At 46.2% G+C, this 23,630-nt stretch overlaps 1 protein-coding gene across 1 annotated transcript in view; it reads left to right on the plus strand.

The window, feature by feature from the left end:
• The first annotated feature begins 5,739 nt into the window (after positions 1 to 5,739).
• Positions 5,740 to 23,630, plus strand: part of LRRC1 (leucine rich repeat containing 1) — a 428,784-nt gene continuing 410,893 nt past the window's right edge. Inside the window, exon 1 of the mRNA XM_063916718.1 lies at positions 5,740 to 6,556. Within this exon, the coding sequence (XP_063772788.1) occupies positions 6,398 to 6,556 (159 nt within the window). The 5' untranslated portion in view covers positions 5,740 to 6,397. The remainder of the gene's footprint in view (positions 6,557 to 23,630) is intronic.

Raw genomic sequence — 23,630 nt, forward strand, 5'->3', positions numbered from 1 at the left:
TGTCACAATCACAGGCAACAAAGAAATCTATTGTCCCTTGATTCATATCAGCGCCAAAAACGGATGTGGTTCATCGGCATTAGATGCGTCCATCCTTAGCAGGTAGACCACAGTGCGTCTATACTGTGCATCATTAAGTACGAGATATCCTGGCTGTGAGCCCCCAACTGTGACTTTCCATTGTTTTAAATAAACATTTAAATACCAGCGTCAATATATACTGCAGACGCAAGGTGCATCTTATTACCAAATACGATAATAGTGCGCAGAACGTCGCAGCACTATGTCCCTTAAGAGAAAGCAAGTAGTCGCACACATTGTATTACTGATGTCCAACGCTCAGATATATATATATATATATATATATGTATTTGATATTAAGTTATGCATACAAAATGACTTATGTACAGTATATCATTCAGTATAACATGTATAAGCCTAGGTGAGTGGTACAGAGTTACAATAACATAAGAAGCAGTTGCAGTCAGTATACATCACCCTATCCCATAGAACCTTCTTCCATTTCTTCCTCTCAGCTATTAACTAACTATGCCTTAGAAAACTGCATATATCAAACAGTGGGACTTAACAGGTTGTTGGTTTCAGGTCTCCTTCCATTGGTCCAGGAAAAGGAGGTTTCTCCTTCATTGTGTGTTATTGGTCAGTTCATATGTAAACAATGTCCAGTTTCAAGATGTAGATACAAGGATTAACCACTGGGATTCTGCACACATGTTTTCTCAGGAAGTCCTTCGTTCTCATAGAATGTGACTCATGTGGTCATAACTAATTCTTGCAATGTGCTACAACAATTTACCCATAGCTATCAAATTAATCCACACATTTTCCTGACCATTTTGACACTAAGCATGATATAATAAACTTGTTCCGTCCCAATAATACATATATATCTGGTTTTACACTCTATTATATAAATACAATATAATACAAGTCTGGTGCTAGACATGTTTTGTCTATGTGTAATTTATGTGTTGTATGAAATGTGTCTGTGTGCATCTTTATGGTGTTTCTCAGTGATTTCGCCTTTTACCGTATATACACCCACCTAGTGTTCACTCTAGGGGACGGGCAGGGCAGGACGCGGGTCCGTGAGGGGCAGAAGCTCGTGCGGAAGCCGTGGCCATGCAAATGGGGGGCGTGGCCACTTGAACGTAATACAAGTGGTCGGTTCAGTCCACAGATGGGGCGTGGGTGACCGGCAGCATCACTGTTGGGGGCGTGCCCAGCACCTCCGTAGGTGCTGGGCTTCCCCCAAGCTCTCTGACAGCGTGAATGGATGCCGCACGTATGCGCGGCATCTTTACACGCAGAGAGGGCAGAAAGCGGGCGGCTGTTTTAGCAGGGCACCGCAGAAAGGGCATGGCGGGTTCTGTCCTTAAAAAATCGGGCAGGGCGTGGCACCCTGCTAAAACAGCCTAGCGTGAACACTAATCACCACGCTGCAACACGCACACCGTACGACTCTATGCATGATGTACGGTAAAGAAACATGGTGCATCCATATATGCCAATTGCATCCTTACGGCACCACCGAGAAGCGCCAATCTGTGTGTAGTTTATATTGTCTTTTTTCCGACTTCGACAAAACGATTGTTTCGGTGTTTCACGGATAATTATGAAAAATCTTGACACACACACGAACAATCGACTTTCCGATCTGTTGTCCCAAACCAAATATCTCAGCCACAATTTCTCAATATCGAGCAGTGTGTGTGCATTCTCAATAATCTGCCCATATTTCATATGTTTTCCTGGCACTATGTCATCCTCCTAGTGGGCAGACATATGCAAATGCAGTGTGATGTGGCAGAAAATTGACAACTTTAAAAAAAAAATCTTTTAGTGTGTAGCTCAGATATTGATGCCTACAATTTCCCGTAAAATCGTCCGATTGTCAGGCAAACTAAAAAAAATATGACAGTGTGTACCTAGCTGAAGACTATGTAATAGCCTGTGAGATGCAGTCATTGGCAATATTCCAATGAGTCTCTCATGTTTTTTTAAATGTGGAAATCATTTAAAAGAAAAAAAACAAAGGGCTGACTTGCTGGGATATCACCAATGCCTGCATCTATTATATTTGGCCCATTGGCAAGAATTTAATTAGTTGCGGCAAATTACAGCGGCTAATTCTTAATTACTTCCCGGGCGAGTAATTCAATTGATGCGAATAGCCGGCATTGTCTGGGATTTTGGAAACAAAATCTGCGATAAGTGCTGATTTTTTTGTACTCGCAATCATATAAACACATGGATCCAGGTACTTATCCCGTATCCTGTGTTTTTTCACAGAAACAGGTATATTTTTGTCATTAATTTAATTGCCAGAAAAATAGAGAAAACATTGTGAAAAAGACCGGTTTTGTGGAAAACTTTACCGCAACTAACTGCATTCCCCCCATAGTCTCCTTACTGCTAGATATTGCACAGTCACTGTCATAATCTTTGCTCCAGCTGCACTGATTCTCTACCTCACTGGCCTCTGTCACTGCAGTTTTGGTTCTCACCTCCGACTGTGAATAGTTGAATCATCATTTGAGATTTGGACGCCCTTGAAATTCTTACAGAAGTCTGGTCTATCTCCTTCGCAAGTCACCTCAGCACTGGAACTAGTACTCAATAGTACTTTGCACAGGCGTCTCTTTTCAGACACTTTTTCTGCAAGGGACCTACCCAGGGGAAAACACAGGAATTCTAGATGGGGGTTTCCAAATGTTTAATTTTAGAGCAATTGTTGTCGGCCCATAAAGTATGCATAAATAGAATGTAACAGTCTGCCCCAAACAAAGTGCAGTTTATGTAATACAGTGCTTCAGACCGGATGTAGTTACTATCCCAGCCATCAGGATCCCGATGGTCAGGATACGGACGCTGGGATCCGACCGCCGATAATGCCTACAGCTGAGCCAGACCTATTCCAACTCGTGGGTGTCCACGACACCCATAGAGTGGGAATAGAACCTGTGACGAGCGTAGCGAGCCAGCAAGGGGCTTTCTAGCGCTCGCCCCGCTACCGGCCAGGATCACAGTGTCTGTATTCTGACCGTCAGGATCCTGGATGCCGGGATTCCATACCTTACCCCTTCAAACATAAGCAGGCCAATGATCACAGTAAGTCAATCACCAGATTTTCCACTACATGCTTTATACTGTATATAGTGGACGCTGGCCAAGTTGTGGAGAAAAAGAGTTTCTGGGCAACCGGAATTCCCCCACGGCACATGCAAGGGGGGACTGTTCTGAGTACCTAGAGCCCCCCTGCCAGGCCAATCATGCTGCAGCTGCGCCAATGTTTTCTTCCATGAGATGCTGCCGCAGCTTTGCTAACTGATAGGTGGATGTGGAATATCTGGGCTTTGGCTAACTGGGACTCCAGAGAGCCCTCCAGGAAGCTGTGGGGATAGTTAGGGGGTCTATTCATAAAGATACCTACTGTAAGTGGGTCACAATAAATTTCAAAACCGATCACATCATATTGGTATGATATATCTTGAAGTTACCAAGTGATTCAATACTACCTATTTTGCGATGCTCTATGAAATTCAGCCCACAACAAAGCACCTGCTCATGGTGGTTTGCAAAATACTGCATCAGTGTCCTGGCGTCTGGATACTATGCATGCACGGATGAAATTTAGCAATACGCATTAAAAGCTCTCTGGTCGCTGCACACAGAGATGTGCCAGCAGCACCGCAGGATGCAAGGTGTGTAGGGTCTGCATCGTGTCACCTTCCCGTCAGTGGTTGGCGGGTGAGGTCTCCAGGAGGCTGAACATTAGTTTGGTAGCAGCAAACATGTTTACTTAGAGACTTCATCGGAGGGAGGCCCTAGAAGCCAGATTGGGCTGCTTTTATAGCAGGGAAATGGCTTCTTGTGAGATCCCTCATGAGTCGTCCTCTCATATAGGCCCTACACACTGGGCGACATGAGTGAAAGATATGAACGATCTTGTTCATTAATGAACGAGATACCGTTCATATCTTTCAGTGTGGAGGCACAAGCGATGAACGATGCGCAGCTCCGCGCTCGTTCATCGCTGGTGCCCCGTCTCGCCTGTGCATGCAGGCCAATATGGACGATCTCGTCCATATTTGCCTGCACTGCTATGGAGCCGGGTGACGGAGGGAGTGAAGAAACTTCACTCCCCCCGTCACTGCTCCCCCGCCGCCGGGTCGCCCTTCGGTTGTATCTGCTGTCGGGCAGCTCGGCGGCGCATCGCGCAGTGTGTAGGGCCCACTAGGGCTAAGGTGACCATAATATCCCTTTAATCTGGGACATCTATGATTTACACAGGTTCTGTGGCTGGCTAAACTCTAGCCTGAATTTTACCTGGTTTTAGTCAGCCACAGAACCTGTGTACATCATAGGTGTCCCAGATTAAAGGGATATTATGGTCACCCTATTTTTGCCATCACAGTCTGAACTTGCAGTTTCAGGGGCATAAACACGCCCCCCTCAGATTGCCTGTCTGGTTGTGGTTAGCAGGGAGTGCTTCCAATCGGAAGTCAATGCTACTGCTAGTCAATCCTGCAGGTGGCAGATTTTTTGGGGGGGCTCTCCTAGGGGGAGATGTACTAAGCCAGTGGTTTCCAAACTTTTTTAAATCACGGCACCCTAGAATATCAGATTTTTTTTCACGGCACCCCTAGGCCAAAAATTTCTTATTGAGAAATTTAGAATTAAATATTACATTAAGTAGATCGCGTTTATATGTCATCCTTAGGGTCAGTTGTGTGGTGAGGGACAAGATTTGCTTCTGTTTGGCCAGATATTTTATGACTGGCAGCCACCAGCACTGGTTTTGCCTATTATATTGACCATGAATAATTTGAATTGGTCCTGGACCACCAACCCAGGGCACCCTTGCAAGTGTCCCGAGGCACCAAAGGGAGCCACGGCACACAGTTTGGGAACCTCTGTACTAAGCCTTGAAAAGTTAATTTTACAGTGATAAAGTACTAGCCAATCAGCTCCAAACTGCCATGTTACAGGCTGCGTTTGAAAAATGACACGAGCTGATTGGTTGGTACTTTATCATCGGGTAATGTATCACTTTTCACGGCTTAGTACATCTGTCCCTAGGTAAAATCCACTGATTGATAATAATAGGGACTGTGGGCAGCAGTGCTAATTAGCCTTCTGCAGGAGATCTCTATGAAATATCCTGCACAAGGATGTGCACACATAGCAACAATTCATAAAATGATGCAGAAACTGCTGTATCTACATATAATTTTATGGAAAAAAGCTTGATAAATAGGCCCCTAAGTCTGAACTCGATACATGAAAGCTTATTTTGCCACTTATAGGAGCACACCTTAATGCGATTATGCACAAGTGCATGGAAAGCACCTATGTATACAAACGCTGGAAAACAAACTTTGGGTGTGAACTCCCATTTAACTCATGACACACTGATTATTAATCATTCATATTCTCACACACTACAAAGGACGACAGGTTTTGCTGGAAATTCTTTAACTTGCAGTTCTCATCTTATCACCGAGCATCGCACACTAACCACATACTATACATACTGTATATCTATATCTATGTGTAATCTGCAGCTGAACTTAGTGACCGGTGTCCTTTGTTTATCTACCCCGGCAGGTCCTCCAGGCCCCTCCCTCAGCCCATAGGTACAGTATACAGTGGTGACTGCGAGGTGTCCTGCCAGGGGAAGGCCTCGCCCAGCATCCTGGTGACTCACACACAGTGCCACACAGCCAGACGTCACCCCCTCCCAGTGCTACACACTACACTGGCTGCTGCCACACACTGTGCGCGGCGCCCGGGGCACTGATACCAAGGGCTGGGCGGAGGGAGGATGAGGAGGAGGAGGGGAGAGACTCGGACGTCACCGTAGCAGGAGGGAGAGGGAGAGGGAGAGAGAGAGAGAGAGAGAGAGAGAGAGTCCGCCACATGAAGTGATAATAGAGGGGGAGGAGGCGCACTCACACACCGGTCCATGTGTACATGTCCACACAGGGGGAGGGCCCGGCAGGAGTCTGCAAGTGAGGGCCACAGTCTACTGCTGCCTATGCCACAGCCCGGGAGCCGCAGTTCACGTCCATTCTGTCCTCTGACATTACTGTAATCCCTGTGACCTAGACAGTGGGCGGCAGGAGGAGAGGAGTGCACTGTGCCGGGCACGGGAGGAGGGGAGTGCACAGTGCCGGGCCCGCCTGCAGCAGCGCCAGGAGTTGGGAAAGTTGCTGTGGTCGCACCTGGACCGTGACGCCGCGCAGGGTCAGGGGGAGTGTTCGTCACTGACTCTGCCGGGGCAGGGGCGGAGGGGGTCAGGCTGGTGGCCGGCTAGCCGGGCAGGTGGGCGGCGGACACAGTGGGCTGCGAGCTGCTCGGACTGCCTCCGGGGATGTTCCACTGCATCCCGCTCTGGCGGTGTACCCGTCATGTGGAGACCGTGGATAAGCGGCACTGCTCCCTGATGGCGGTGCCGGATGAGGTGTACAGGTACAGCCGGAGCCTGGAGGAGCTCTTACTGGACGCCAACCAGCTGAGGGAGCTGCCAAAGGTGAGGAGGAGTAATGCTGCTGCCACCTGCATAGTGACACCGGGCACCTGCAGCCACCCCCCTTCCCGGGCTCTGCCTTCCTGCAAACTTTTACTAGAGTGTGGGGGGCTCAGTGCCTCATGTCACAGCCTGCTGCTATACTCACAGAGCGAGTTGTTACTGTTGTGATAAGTTTCTCCATCATTGTGTCCTTGTGGAGTGCAGGCTGTGTGACAGGGCACACGGGGTGCTGGTCCTGCACTCACTGTCACGGTTTGGAGTGGAATAATTAAGTGCATAACACATTGTTGTGGATGTAGTGTGTAATGCTAACACAGCTGTCATGTGACTTGCTGCCATACATTCCTGTGCTCCTGACTGCTGTTTCGGGTGTGGGGGAGTTTACAGGTAGTTTATGCTTCCTGTATTGTCACCTGCACTGTGTGCTTTGTAATTACAGTGAGGCTTACAGCACTGCCAGCAATAGCTCTGCTAGATGTGACTTGTTGTTATCACACTATATTCACCATACAATAGTGTTGCACCTTAGTGTAACTTTTACATTTGAACATGTTTTTTAGGCCATTACTTTTTTTTTTTTTAAACTTTGAATTAATGCAAAAAAAGTAAAGCATTCTAATTTTCAGTGGTAAGATTGGCCAATGCCTAAAGGCCCATACACACTATTCGATATAGTAAACAACACTGCTCATTTTGAGCCTTCCTGAGAAATATTATTTACTATATTGCTCAGTGTGTACGCAGTAAACAATGAACGATGCGTGGACCGCACCTCATTGACGAGGCTCACTGTTGCCTGGGCAGGGAACTCAGTTTGGACTCATCATCCAACGCTGTATGCCTGGCCGCGGCATGACGTCACTGTGCAATTTCGCACAGTCTGTATGCATACGTCGGGCACTCCAGGCCGGGAGGGAAACACACTAGGCGATGTCTCTCATGGAGCGCATCGCCTAGTGTATACCTACCTTAAAGCTGGGTACATGCGAGTGATATGTCATCCGAAACGGCCGATCGGAGCAACATATCGCTCAATTCGGCACATATCGGGCAGTGTGTATGCCTGATTTATGGGTGCCCGCGATCGCTAGCTATGTCATTAGGTTTGATGTGCTGCACAATAATCCTGACGACACCATGTATGCTAATATAGGACGGAACAGTGATTGTTGTGTCCTTCATGAACATCACTCGATGCGTACCCAGGTTCCGATGTGTATACCTAATGGCTGGGTACACATCGCTCCAGTGTATACCCAGCTTAAGTTAGTGGGTAGAAGTTTATTTAGCTGGGTACACACGGAACAATATGGCAAATGATGTGCGAATTACCGAGGCGTTCCAGATCAAACGTGCGACCAATCGTTCCGTGTGTATGCACGATCCCTTGGGGTCGTCTGTTGCTTCCCCTGATCATCCTGCATGTTCAGAAGATCAGGGGATGTGGCTGACGATCCCATGCAGCGCTATGCGCGGGGAGGGGGGCATTGGCAGGCATTGCGGACGGTCGTACATCAGATCGTCCGTCGCATCACTGGGTACACTTCGTACCACATGCACCCACCTTAATACCTTCATTTATCTTGTTCTAACTGACTGAGCTTAATTTTGGCTTGTGGTAACATCTTGGCTTTCTTTATGTGGAACCAATCTTGTGTCTCAGACATTTATCATTTGTATTATACTACCATTACTCGAATGTCAGAACAGATCTACATGCTCGAAAATCGATCAGAAGTTGTGGTCTTCCATGTTATTATTAACATTTACGTATCTAGTGTAACAATTTACAGTTGGTTATTGTGAATGCTGGCATCCCATATCAGGGGCTTTTATTAATAAACTGCCCAGGTAGTAGGAATGGTATGTGATGCAAATCTTGGAACATGCTAATTATACAGCCACTGCACTTATAATATATAAGTCATATGGAGAAGAACTCTGTTCAGCTATTCATCTTTATCTTGCACAGCCCATCCTCTGGGCTCAGTTCAGTGAGGGGTGAAAGGGGGAGCTGCCGTTGCAATGGTGTGGAAACGCCATCGGTGGAATTCATTCCCTTGCGGCCCGATCTCGATTCAAACTCAGTTTCTGTACGCAGCACTATGGGATTGTGAACAAAAATCAATTGTCTCAGAGCTACCATAAGTGTGGTAAATAGCTGCATTTACACCAGTACTACAGAATTGTGTCTAATTTAATTGAGCGCTCTATATTGTTGGTACCAGATTTGTCAAGCACCTGTATAGTTAACAAGTACCCACATTTTCAAACTCCTTTTAGCCAGTGTATCTTTCTTTTTACATTACAACCAACACTTTTTATCGGTCGCTAATTTCAATAGTCCCTTTTCTTAAGGGTACAGTAATAACTATGCAGTTATGTTTACAGTGGAGACCTCCAACACTTTTTCGTTTTTTAATAAAATCAACCTCTGCAGTAAGGTGTCAACCCCCACCCCTTTTCCCAATATATAATGGATAAGTCCCAAGGCATAAACTAAAGGCCTGTGCTGCTGTTCCTGTATATCAGGACCACCAAATCCTGTAAAATTACACAATATTAACCACTTAAGTCAGAGGTTCCCAAACTGTGTGCCGTGGCTCCCTGGGGTGCCTCGGGACACTTGCAGGGGTGCCCTGGGTTGGTGGTCCAGGACCAATTCAAATTATTCATGGTCAATATAATAGGCAAAACCAGTGCTGGTGGCTGCCAGTCATATGTGGCCAAACAGAAGCAAATCTTGTCCCTCACCACACAACTGACCCTAAGGATGACATATAAACGCGATCTACTTAATGTAATATTTCTTTCTAAATTTCTCAATAAGATATTTTTGGCCTAGGGGTGCCGTGAAAAAAATTCTGATATTCTAGGGCGCCGTGATTCAAAAAAGTTTGGAAACCACTGACTTAAGTGATGATTTTTTTCCTATCAAAACCGTTCATAACATTGCTTTTTTAATTTATTTTATTTATATTCAATGTTTAAAAAGTATTTTTTTAAATATTTAAATCAGAGGTTCTCAAACACTGTCCTTAAAGCACCCCCAACGGTCCTGGTTTTAAGTATATCCATGCTTGGCCACAGGTGACTTAATTAGTAAAGCAGTTTGATTTATCCATCTGTGCTGGGCCATGGATATACCTAAAACTTGAACCGTTTGGGGTGCCTTGAGGAAATACAAGTCAGGTATCCATTATCCGAAAACCGGAATATTTCGGCCCTGTAGTGACGTCACTGGAGTCTGCGGCCAATTACAGACAGCTGGGGGAGTGGCTTTGCAGCCATACCCTCAACGTCACTGTTGCCAGGACTGGCCACGGACACGCTAGACCCCACCCCCTCCCCTGTGCTGACACGCCGGACCTGACGTGGTTTCCCGGGATCTCCCCCCGCAGGTGCTGTGGGCCTCCCAGGACCCATCCTGATAATAGATTAACAGATATTCTGTTGTCTGGAATAATCCCACATCCAGACTGCTTCTGTCGTGAGCATTCCGGATATGGGATACTCAACCTTTATTATATTCTGAACATCTGCAGAATGGATCGCCTTGTCAAAAACTGGGGTACCCACTGGGGCGTGTGATCTGACCAAGCCAGTTATGTGTTTAAACAGAGAACCACATATATGGTGCTCGGCCTTGTTTCTGCTTATATACTGTACAACATTTCCATGTAGAAACAAGGCCCAGCAATGTGGTTCTCTGTTTAATACTGCCCCACCTCTTTCCCACCTAAAGGAAAGGCTGTAATGAGGTATAGCAATTTGAAGGCTGTGACAATGGAATGTGTTCAGTTTTATCAGCTGTATTTCTTATCATTCACCCATTATTCCCAGGACAGCTGTTGTACAGCTGACCACACAAAGGTAATAAACACATCAACAGAAAGGGCTTAGTTTAGTTGTGTGGGTCTGGGACTCCAGGTCGACAACAAAAAGGTCGACACCAATTGGCCGACACACCTAAGGTCGACATGGACAAAAGGTCGACAGGAACAAGGTCAATATGGAAAAAGGTCGACATGAGTTTTTGTTGGTGTCGTTTTCTTCGTAGAGTGACCGAGAACCCCAATTAGTGTACCGCGTCTCCTCGCATGGCTCGCTTCGCTCGCCATGCTTCGGGCGTGGTGCCTTGGCTCTGCTCCGCTTCGCTCGGCACAGATTACCGTTCCAATCGTAGTCCACGTGGATCGTTAAGTATGAAAAGGTTCCAAAAAAGAAAAAATTGTGAAAAACTCATGCCAACCTTTTGTCCATGTCGACCCAAGGTGTCGACCAATTGACGTCGACATAAGGTGTGTCGACCTTTTTGTTGTCGACCTGGAGTCCGGATACCAGTTGTGTGCATTGCCTGATTTGAGTGTTTTATGAACTTGGTAGTAAAATGGTGAAAGAATAGAGGACTATTATTGCGTTGATACATTTTATAAGTATATTTTTGTACGTTTTTTTATTTAATAATTTTAATAATCATGTTCAAGTCAATTGTGGCAAGAAAATGTTTGCATAGTTAAACATCATTTCATTCTGTAGACCAGGATTAGAGAAACTATACCCAGTAATCTTTTATAGTTGTGTACATACGATTGTGTCTTATTTTGGATAGTATTAACTACCTTTTATTAGGTCAAGAATGGACATGTCCTAGGCATGTAGCCTGAGTTACTGCTTGTCTGTACCTTCACTCTGAGCCCTTTCACCAAATAGTAAAACACTGAAGAAAAAGTATAGCTGACACCTCTCCCTTCTAAAGTAACCCATCACCTACTGTGTCAGTTGTTGAAATGTGTGCTGTGTGTTTTGCAGTTTGTTACATAATCATCACTCTAGTGGAGATCTTTATGGAAGGTAATCATTTTATACTTGTGCTAGCCAGAATGAACAATTTGCTCACTCAGATTAACAGTCAATTAAATAACACAAAATATCACACAGTGAACGTATTTTTTTCTCTGACCAAATTGACTAACCAAAAATGAGCATATTGTTCCTTACATACACCGTTTTAGACGTTCAGGGGCAGAGGTATTAACCTGGAGAAGGCATAAGGAAGTGATAAACCAGTGATATGCGCAAGGTGATAAAGGCGCCAGCCAATCAGCTCCAATATGTAATTAACAGTTAGAATCTGATTGGCTGCTGCCTTTATCACTTCCTTATGCCTTCTCCAGGTTAATACATCTGCCCCTCAGTTTCATGTTTTACTCCAATTTTATTGTGATGGCATGATTACGTAGACTTAACTAGCTGATCAAAATTGTAATGGATTTGGTCACGCTGACTAGCCTTTTTTACATAAAATTTGTGACACCTCAATCAACATAATTGTCTGGTTTCATGAAAAATCATTTTATGTATGTAGTTTGTAGAGCTCAGACTTTCACATTTAACTTCCGCTTGTAATGTGTTTATTGATTGCATAAAGGTGCAGCCGGCTGCTACAAAGTTCAAGTGGCAGAGTGACATGTGTTTAATGAGTAACACTTCTTGAACTTAAACCTTATGCGGTGCCTTGCCTTGTTTCTGGTCTTTGCCTTCTAAACTAAATTTTAAATCGGTAGCTGAGGACCCTGAAGATTATTATTTTTTTTCCCCAATGTTATTATAGATTTTTTTTTTTCTTTCATTTTTGTATTCCTTCCTATGAATCATACAGTAGAGGCCTTCGTACCTACTGGCATTTAAACAACTGAAACTTAAAAGCCAGTGTCACCCCATGTTCAACGTGGGCATGTTTAAAATGAGATTGTCAATAAGCTCTTGTGCTCATAGAGGTTACAAAGAGCACTCCGTTGACCCCACTGCATTCAGCTAGTGTCCATTGCAAAACATTGAGCAGGCCACAACTGGAAAACTGCTCTATGATGTGAAGTCAACACTCTTGACCACAAGAATAAATGTGTGGTATGATATGTATACAGTCATAGGGGTATATGCAATTGCGGTCGAATTCCCGAAATTGTCGAATTTCGGGTCATTTTCGCCCCCCAAAAAAATTCGCCTATGCAATTCAGTGCTTTCCGACCAAAAAACAGACTTTCAAAATTCGACTTTTTGAAATTCGAATTTTTGCAAATTCGACTTTTCTGCAATGATACAAGTGCTGCAATTCGACAAAAGCATATTCAATTCAAGTTTGGAAATTCGACAGCAGTGCTTTTAGACAGCAAATTCGTCATTTTCAATCCGCCACACTTTGGAGGGTGAAAACAATAAAAAAAATTTTAAATATGTTTTTTTTGGTGTTTTTTTTTTTTTAGGAATAGCATATCTATTTATATTAGAAGGGATTAGGTACTTTTTTTTTTTTTTTTTGGAGGCACAAATATTATTTATATATTTTTTAAAATATTATTTTTTTATAATTTTTTTTTATTGCTGGAACGGTAAAATCCTTTAAAAAAATGGCGTGGGGTCCCCCCTCCTAAGCACAACCAGCCTCTGGCTCTTCGAGCTGGTCCTGGTTCTAAAAATGCGGGGAAAAAATTGACAGGGGATCCCCCGTATTTTTAAAACCAGCACCGGGCTCTGCGCCTGGTGCTGGTGCCAAAAATACGGGGGACAAAAAGAGTAGGGGTCCCCCGTATTTTTAACACCAGCATCGGGCTCCACTAGCTGGACAGATAATGCCACAGCCGGGGGTCACTTTTATGCCGTGCCCTGCGGCCGTGGCATTAACTACCCACCCCTGGCCGGGGTACCCTGGGGGAGTGTGGACCCCTTAAATCAAGGGGTCCCCCCCCCCAGCCACCCAAGGGCCAGGGGTGAAGCCCGAGGCTGTCCCCCCCCATCCAATGGGCTGCGGATGGGGGGGCTGATAGCCTTTTGTGATAATGAAAAGAATATTGTTTTTTCCAGCAGTACTACAAGTCCCAGCAAGCCTCCCCCGCAAGCTGGTACTTGGAGAACCACAAGTACCAGCATGCGGGAGAAAAACGGGCCCGCTGGTACCTGTAGTACTACTGGGAAAAAAATACCCAAATAAAAACAGGACACACACACACCGTGACAGTAAAACTTTATTCCATATGTTGACACACACAAACTTACCTATGTTCACACGCCGACATCGGTCCTCTTCTCCATGTAGAATCCACGGATACCTGAAAAGAAAAGTTCAATATACTCACCTCAGCCATGGTCCAGAGATAAATCCACGGACTTGGCAAAATAACAAATCGCAAATACCCGACCAGCGGACTGAAAGGGGTCCCATGCTGACACATGAGACCCCTTTCCACGAATGAGACCTGTCAGTGACAGCTGTCACAGAAAGGTCTCTAAAGCCAATCAGGAAGCGCAACTTCGTTGCGCTCACCTGATTGGCTGTGCGCTGTCTGTGCTGTGACAGCGCATCGCAAAGCCGCTCCATTATATTCAATGGTGGGAACTTAGCGGCTAGCGGTGAGGTCACCCGCCGGTCAGCGGCTGACCGCGGGTAACCCCCCCCGCTAGCCGCTAAGTTCCCACCATTGAAACTAATGGAGCGGCTTTGCGATGCGCTGTCACAGCACAGACAGCGCACAGCCAATCAGGTGAGCGCCACGGAAGTAGCGCTTCCTGATTGGCTGAAGGGACTTCAGTGACAGGAGTCACGTGATGTCCCGGCATTCGGGAGAAAGGGGTCTGATGTGTCAGCATGGGACCCCTTTCAGTCCGGTATGGAGCGGGTGTTCGGTTTGTTTTTTTAACAAGTTCGTGGATTATCTCTGGACGTGGATGTACCTCTGGACGCTGGAAGGCGAGTATAATTTTTTCACAGGTACCCTCGGATCGTCGGAGACCGTGGCAGTCGGCGTGTCAACATAGGTAAGTATGTGTGTGTTGGTAGTGTGTAATAAAGTTTTACTATCAAGGTGTCTGTGTCCTGTTTTTATTTGGGTATTTTTTTTCCAGTAGTACTACAGGTACCAGCGGGCCCGTTTTTCTCCCGCATGCTGGCACTTGTGGTTCTCCAAGTACCAGCTTGCGGGGGAGGCTTGCTGGGACTTGTAGTACTGCTGGAAAAAACAATATTCTTTTCATTATCACAAAAGGCTATCAGCCCCCCCATCCGCAGCCCATTGGATGGGGGGGGGACAGCCTCGGGCTTCACCCCTGGCCCTTGGGTGGCTGGGGGGGGGGACCCCTTGATTGTAGGGGTCCCCACTTCCCCAGGGTACCCCGGCCAGGGGTGACTAGTTGGGTAGTTAATGCCACGGCCGCAGGGCACGGCATAAAAGTGACCCCCGGCTGTGGCATTATCTGTCCAGCTAGTGGAGCCCGATGCTGGTGTTAAAAATACGAGGGACCCCCTACTCTTTTTGTCCCCCGTATTTTTGGCACCAGCACCAGGCGCAGAGCCCGGTGCTGGTTTTAAAAATACGGGGGATCCCTGCCCAATTTTTCCCCGCATTTTTAGAACCAGGACCAGCTTGAAGAGCCCGAGGCTGGTTATGCTTTGGAGGGGGGACCCCACGCCATTTTTTTCCCCGGGTTTTTTCCCGTTTTTTAAAATCGCGGCAAAATCCGCCAAATCGGCCGATTTTCGCCCGCGGGTCTGTCGAATCCGTTTTTCATTGAATATGGTGAATTCCGGCAGCCACCTGCCGGAATTCACCTGTCGAATTGAGTCGAATTAAAAAACGGCGAAAAATTGCCGCGATTCGCCGTGAATTGCATATACCCCATAATGTGGACATTTATCATGGCAACAAGTTCATATTGTCGACATTAACCATGTAGACACTGATGAAATGTGAACATGTTATCAGTGATTTACCTTTTCCTGGCGTCCTGGTGGTCATGTGACAGCCGCTTCTGGTGCAGGCCACTGATCCCCCAGGGTTCTGGTGAGCATTCCTCTCCTAACCCCAACCATCCCTCCAATGCCTACCCCGCCTGTGCCAGGCCTAATCCTAATGACTATATGCTGACAATTTTGACATTTCACGTGTTGACATTCTGACGTTGACATGTCTGTCAACATTTTGACAGTCGACATTGTGAATGCCACTCTAATGACTACATCCCAACTTAATGTGAGCTGGTTTGGGGATACTGTAAACAATGGATTCCAGTGTCACTGCCATTTACATGCATTGTAATACTTTAAAAAAAGTTAGCTACTGTATGTATTTTGGCACCAGTGGGTACGAGGCCTGGTACAGCTGCTGGCCACTGCAGAGCACTATTCATGCATTTGTTTCTAGGAATTGGCTAAGGTGTCAATGTGATGTCCAGCGTCTGATTTGTCAACTGGTTCCTCTATCCTTTAGAGAGCCAGTGTGTATGTATGTATGTCTGGTGCAAATTCTTTGAACACTTAAATGCTGGGCTCCTTACTAATAAATGAGAACATTTATTTTTGGTCTTTAAAATGTACTAGTCAATATGCAGGGGTACTGAAGGGGTTGGGGGTGGTACTAATTGGCAGAACTTGTTGAGGGGAACAAATGCTACACAGCGCATGACACCCATATTTTTCACAGTTTGTTTTATTTTTAAATGTAGTGAGGACATGGCCACACATCCTGATTTGGATACATCCTCTCAACAGGGACGTATCTACATCTTGGCCAAGATGGCACTCGACATCGGTGCCGGATGAGGGGAGGCAACGTCCGGCATTGCCACCCGCGGTTAGGGTGCAGAATCACATAGTAGTTCTGCCCATGGCCATTGTGCCTTTGTCTGCAGCGAGCTGCCGTCCGGTCAGCGCTGGTTGGATGAATAAGTGGTTACTGTGTAACAGCGATGATGTTGTACCCAAAGCAGTGCTAGCTGTAGTGCAGGCTGCTATGCAATAGGGATATAGGGCACCTGGAGCCGGCAGACACTACGTGTGTATAGTCAGCCATGGAGAGGTGTCCAGCTGCCTCCGAGGATGTTTGACTTGAAATGATGATAGAGAAAGTTTCACTGAGCCGGACTTCACAGTCAATCAACTTTGAGATAATTTGCTTGACTACCAATCCAGTGCCATTACACAGGGCATGACTAAAGCTGGGTACACACTTCTTTGATCCCCGGCTGACCGGGTTAAGACTCCCGATCAGCTGGGCTGTGTGTGTTATCAGCCGCGACCCCCTGTGACCTCTTGCGAGTCGGGGGCAGCAGCAGCGGGTAGCGGGTCTTCTATGGGGATTGGGAGGTCGCATGTGCTTCGCATAAGATGCGATCTCCCAGTCCCGACCGATGCAGGAGCGTTACAAGCAGTTTATCAGCTAACGCTCCTGCATTGGCACTGCGTACACAGCTATACAATCAACGCCTGTTCACCCGATATTGGGAGGATGGATGACAATTGTATAGGTGTGTACCCAGCTTGAGGTCACGATTTCATAGTATAATAACTACTTCCTCCAAGAGTAGACTGTTAAGAAACTCATCTGGTTGGTCATTTTCAGCGTTTACATTGTGTTCTTTTTGTTTGTTACAGTGCAAAATACTTTGTTAGTACAGGTTGAGTATCCCATATCCAAATATTCCGAAATACGGAATATTCCGAAATACTGACTTTTTTGAGTGACATAGTGAAACCTTTGTTTAATACAAAAAGTTATTAAAAATATTGTATTAAATGACCTTCAGGCTGTGTGTATAAGGTGTATATGAAACATAAATGAATTGTGTGTATGTACACAAACTTTGTTTAATGCACAAAGTACATTATAACATTGGCTAAAATGACCTTCAGGCTGTGTGTATAAGGTGTATATGAAATATAAATGCATTCTGTGCTTAGATTTGGGCTCCATCGCCTTGATATCTAATTATGGTATGCAATTATTCCAAAATACGGAAAAATCCGATATCCAAAATACTCCTGGTCCCAAGCATTTTGGATGAAGGATACTTAACCTGTATCTGTTTTTTTTATTTGGTCTTTTTTTTTCCATCTATTTCTTTTCTCTGCTGCTTCTCGTAAGCCTGTCTGAATTTACTTTTTTAATGTCTTTCTCGAATTCTTTTAATAAAAAAGTGACATACTTGACAGTTACTGACAATTGGTTTGAATTCTCTCCCACCACTGTGAGTGATGTCGGTACCTGAGTGTTCCAACACCTACTGAGCTTGTTGGTTGCAGACATTTTACAGGGTTATACATAAGCCCAGTTGCTTGTGTGCATCATTGCAGTTCCCAGTCAGACCAAATATATTTTTTTGTGGTATAATTCAGTGCAAAATACAGTTATCAATTTCACTTGATTGGTCAGTGTTGTGTTTTTTTTTTTGCATGGGTGGAGAAGATGGGCAGAGTTTAGAGGGGGTAAGCAGTGGCGTATCTCTAATGGGTGCAGTGTGTGCGGTGCACACTAGCCTCTGGGGTCCAAGTGGCCCACACCACATAACCTGCACCCATTTTTTCAATACTCCCCAATCCGGAGTCCCTCATCAGCAGCAGCAACTCTCCACAAATCACCAGGAAAATGAACAACGGCCATTTTCTTGGCGTTTTGTGCGTGCGTAGTGAGGAAATCCGGGAAAATGGGTACGACGCCAATTCCCTAAAGATCTGTACAACCATATTACAATGGTTGGACTCTAGTGCTCAGCCTATTGTACCGCCAGCTACAGAGGAGGGGGCCCAGAATGAGGAGGCTGCACGCGGGGGCTCCACCTCTGTTAAAATGACCCTGGGGGTAAGGGTAAAGGAGAGTTTACCTTTTATTTAGCATCAGTGTTTTTATTAATTGCTTTGTACCTCACAAAAATGGCTTTAGGATATTTTGCTAATTTTGAATATAGATATTTGTTTAATGTGTGCAATATTAAGTTTACACAAAAACAGTGCTTTTTTCAGACTCGCAGGTGATGTGTTAAATTTGAAATGTACATTCTTGTCAGTTTGTGTGTACTTACTGCACAACTACAACAAATTTCTTATATGATGGATATGGTTGTCCCCATTTCTCTAACGTCCTAAGTGGATGCTGGGGACTCCGTCAGGACCATGGGGAATAGCGGCTCCGCAGGAGACAGGGCACAAAAATAAAGCTTTAGGATCAGGTGGTGTGCACTGGCTCCTCCCCCTATGACCCTCCTCCAAGCCGCAGTTAGGTTTTTGTGCCCGTCCGAGCAGGGTGCAATCTAGGTGGCTCTCCTAAAGAGCTGCTTAGAAAAAGTTTTTTAGGTTTTTTATTTTCAGTGAGTCCTGCTGGCAACAGGCTCACTGCATCGAGGGACTTAGGGGAGAGAATTTCAACTCACCTGCGTGCAGGATGGATTGGATTCTTAGGCTACTGGACACCATTAGCTCCAGAGGGAGTCGGAACACAGGTCTCACCCTGGGGTTCGTCCCGGAGCCGCGCCGCCGACCCCCCTTGCAGATGCCGAAGTTGAAGAGGTCCAGAGGTCCAGAAACAGGCGGCAGAAGACTTTCAGTCTTCATAAGGTAGCGCACAGCACTGCAGCTGTGCGCCATTGTTGTCAGCACACTTCATACCAGCGGTCACTGAGGGTGCAGGGCGCTGGGGGGGGCGCTCTGGGCAGCAATGTATTGTACCTTTTTTATGGCTAAAATACATCACATATAGCCCTTGAGGCTATATGGATGTATTTAACCCCTGCCAGATCTCACAAACTCCGGGAGAAGAGCCCGCCGTTTTAGGGGGCGGGGCCTATTCTCCTCAGCACACGGCGCCATTTTCCTGCTCAGCTCTGCTGAGAGGAAGGCTCCCAGGCTCTCCCCTGCACTGCACTACAGAAACAGGGTTAAAACAGAGAGGGGGGGCACTTATTTGGCGATATGATTACATATGTGAAAATGCTATAAGGGAAAACACTTGTATAAGGGGTTGTCCCTGTATAATTATAGCGTTTTTGGTGTGTGCTGGCAAACTCTCCCTCTGTCTCCCCAAAGGGCTAGTGGGGTCCTGTCCTCTATCAGAGCATTCCCTGTGTGTGTGCTGTGTGTCGGTACGTGTGTGTCGACATGTAGGAGGACGATGTTGGTGAGGAGGCGGAGAAAATTGCCTGTATGGGTGATGTCACTCTCTAGGGAGTCGACACCGGAATGGATGGCTTATTTAGGAATTACGTGATAATGTCAACACGATGCAAGGTCGGTTGACGACATGAGACGGCCGGCAAACAAATTAGTACCTGTCCAGGCGTCTCAGACACCGTCAGGGGCTTGTAAAAACGCCCATTTACCTCAGTTGGTCGACACAGACACGGACACTGACTTCAGTGTCGACGGTGAAGAAACAAACGTATTTTCCTTTAGGGCCACACGTTACATGTTAAGGGCAATGAAGGAGGTGTTACATATTTCTGATACTACAAGTACCACAAATAAGGGTATTATGTAGGGTGGGAATAATCTACTTGTAGTTTTTCCTGAATCAGATAAATTAAAGTGTGTGATGATACGTGGGTTTCCTCCGATGGAAAATTATTGGAGGTATACCTTTTCCCGCCAGAAGTGAGGGCGAGTTGGGAAACACACCTTAGGGTGGATAAGGCGCTCACACGCTTATAAAAACAAGTGGCGTTACCGTCTCCAGATACGGCCGCCCTCAAGGAGCCAGCTGATAGGAAGCTGAAAAATATCCTAAGAAGTATATACACACATACTGGTGTTATACTACGACCAGCAATCGCCTCAGCCTGGATGTGCAGCGCTGGGGGGGCTTGGTCGGATTTCCTGACTGAAAATATTGATACCCTTGACAGGAACAATATTTTATTGACTATAGAGCATTTTAAGGATGCATTTCTATATATGCGAGATGCGCAGAGGGATATTTGCATTCTGGCATCAAGAGTAGATGTGATGTCCATATCTGCCAGACGATGTTTATAGAAACGACAGTGGGCAGGTGATGCAGATTCCAGACGGCACATGGAAGTATTGCCGTATAAAGGGGCGGTCCATCGGACCTGGTGGCCATGGCAACAGCTGGAAAATCCACTTTTGTTACCCCAAGTCACATCTCAGCAGAAAAGGACACAGTCTTTTCAGTCTCAGTCCTTTCGTACCCATAAAGGCAGGCAGGCAAAAGGCCAGTCATATCTGCCCAGGGTTAGAGGAAAGGGAAGAAGACTGCAGCAGGCAGCTCATTCCCAGGAACAGAAGTCCTCCACAGCTTCTGCCAAGTCCGCAGCATGACGCTGGGGCTATACAAGCGGACTCAGGTGCGGTGGGGGGTCATCTCAAGAGTTTCAGCACGCAGTGGGCTCACTCGCAAGTGGACTCCTGGATCCTACACGTAGTATCCCAGGTGTACATTGGAAATTCGAGACGTCTTCCCCTCACAAGTTCCTGAAGTCTGCTTTACCAACGTCTCCCTCCGACAGGGAGGCAGTATTGGAAAAAAATTCACAGGCTGTATTCCCTGCACGTGATAATCAAAGTACCCCTCCTACAACAAGGGAAGGGGTATTATTCCACACTATATTGTGGTACTGAAGCCAAACGGCTCGGTGAGATCTAAAAGATTTGAACAATTACATACAAGGGTTCAAATCAAGATGGAGTCACTCAGAGCAGTGATAGCGAACCAGGACGATATGGTGTCACTGGATATCAGGGACGCTTACCTACAAGTCCAAATTTTGCCTTTCTCACCAAGGGTATCTCAGGTTCGTGGTACAGAACTGTCACTATCAGTTCAGACGCTGCCGTTTGGATTGTCCACGGCACCCCGGGTCTTTACCAAGGTAATGGCCGAAATGATGATTCTTCCTAAAAGAAATATGGACGCTTTCCTGATAAGGGCAAGGTCCAGAGAACAGTTGGCGGTCGGAGTAGCACTATCTCAAGTAGTTCTACGACAGCACGAGTGGATTCTAAATATTCCAAAATCGCAGCTTTTTCCGACAACACGTCTAATGTTCCTAGGGATGATTCTGGACACAGTCCAGAAAAGAATGTTTTCTCCCGGAGAAGAAAGCCAGGGAGTTATCCGAGCTAGTCAGGAACCTCCTAAAACCAGGAAAAGTATCAGTGCATCATTGCACAAAGGGTCCTGTGAAAAATGGTGGTTTCTTACAAAGCGATCCCATTCGGTAGATTTCACGCAAGAACCTTTCAGTGGGATCTGCTGGGAAAATGGTCCGGATCGCATCTTCAGATGCATCAGCGGATAACCCTGTCTCCAAGGACAAGGGTGTTTCTTCTGCGGTGGCTGCAGAGTGCTCATCTATGAAAGGGCCGCAGATTCGGCATTCAGGACTGGGTCCTGGTGACCACGGATGCCAGCCTGAGTGGCTGGGGAGCAGTCACACAAGGAAAAAATTTCCAGGGCTTGTGATCAAGTCTGGAGACTTCTCTCCACATAAATATACTGGAGCTAAGGCCAATTTACAAGGCTCTAAGCTTAGCAAGACCTCTGCTTCAAGGTCAGCCGGTATTGATCCAGTGGGACAACATCACGGCAGTCGCCCACGAAAACAGACAGGGCGGCACAAGAAGCAGGAGGGAAATGGCAGAAACTGCAAGGATTCTTCGCTGGGCGAAAAATCATGTGATAACACTCTCAGCAGTGTTAATTCCGGGAGTGGAAAACTGGGAAGCAGACTTCCTCAGCATAACCTCCACCCGGGAGAGTGGGGACTTCAGCGGGAAGTCTTCCACATGATTGTAAACCGTTGGGAAAAACCAAAGGTGGACATGATGGCGTCCCGCCTGAACAAAAAACTAGACAGATATTGCGCCAGGTCAAGGGACCCTCAGGCAATAGCGGTGGACGCTCTGGTAACACTGTGGGTGTACCAGTCATGGTATGTGTTCCCTCCTATGCATCTCATACCAAAAGTACTGAGAATCAAGGAGATGAGTAAGAACGATACTCGTGGTTCCGGATGGGTCAAGAAGGACTTGGTACCCGGAATTTCAAGAGATTCTCACGGAAGAACCGTGGCCTCTACCTTTTAAGAAAGGACCTGCTCCAGCAGGGGCCTTGTCTGTTCCAAGACTTACCGCGGCTGCGTTTGACGGCATGGCAGTTGAACGCCGGATCCTGAAAGGGCATTCCAGATGAAGTCATCCCTACCCTGGTCGAAGCCAGGAAGGATGTAACCGCAAAACATTTTCACCACAATTGGCGAAAATATGTTGCGTGGTGTGAGGCCAAGAAGGTCCCTACAGAGGAATTCCAACTGGGTCGTTTCCTACATTTCCTGAAAACAGGACTGTCTATGGGCCTAAAATTAGGGTCCATTAAGGTTCAAATTTCGACCCTGTCAAATTTATTCCAGAAAGAACTGGCTTCAGTGCCTGAAGTTCAGACGTTTGTAAAAGGGGTACTGCATATACAGCCTCCTTTTGTGCCCCCAGTGGCACCTTGGGATCTCAATGTTGTTTTGAGTTTCCTAAAGTCACATTGGTTTGATCCACTCACCACTGTGGACTTAAAATATTTCACATGGAAGGTGAAGATTCTATTAGCCCTGGCTTCAGCCAGGCGTGTGTCAGAATGGGCGGCTTATCATATAAAAGCCCTTACTTAATTTTTCATTCTGACAGGGCAGAATTGAGGACTCGTCCTCAATTTCTCCTTAAGGTGTTTTTCTGTTTTTCACATGAACCAACCTATTGTGGTACCTGCGGCTACTAGGGACTTGGAGGACTCCAAGTTACTTGACGTTGTCAGGGCCCTGAAAATATATGTTTCCAGGACGACTGGAGTCAGAAAATCTGACTCGCTGTTTAGCCTGTATGCACCCAACAAGATGGGTGCTCCTGCTTCTAAACAGACGATTGCTCGCTGGATTTGTAGTACAATTCAGCTTGCTCATTCTGTGGCAGGCTTGCCACAGACAAAATCAGAAAAAGCCCATTCCACAAGGAAGTGGGCTCATCTTGGGCGACTGCCTGAGGGGTCTCGGCTTTACAACTTTGCTGAGCATTTACTTGGTCAGGGGCAAACACGTTTGCTAAATTCTACAAATTTGATATCCTGGCTGAGGAGGACATGGAGTCTCTCATTCGGTGCTGCAGGGTCATCCGCACTCTCCCGCCCGTTTGGGAGCTTTGGTATAATCCACATGGTCCTGACGGAGTCCCCAGCATCCACTTAGGACGTTAGAGAAAATAAGAATTTACTTACCGATAATTCTATTTCTCGTAGTCCGTAGTGGA

This window comes from Pseudophryne corroboree, chromosome 4 (assembly GCF_028390025.1).
Source record: "Pseudophryne corroboree isolate aPseCor3 chromosome 4, aPseCor3.hap2, whole genome shotgun sequence".
In the NCBI taxonomy this organism is placed as follows: domain Eukaryota; kingdom Metazoa; phylum Chordata; class Amphibia; order Anura; family Myobatrachidae; genus Pseudophryne; species Pseudophryne corroboree.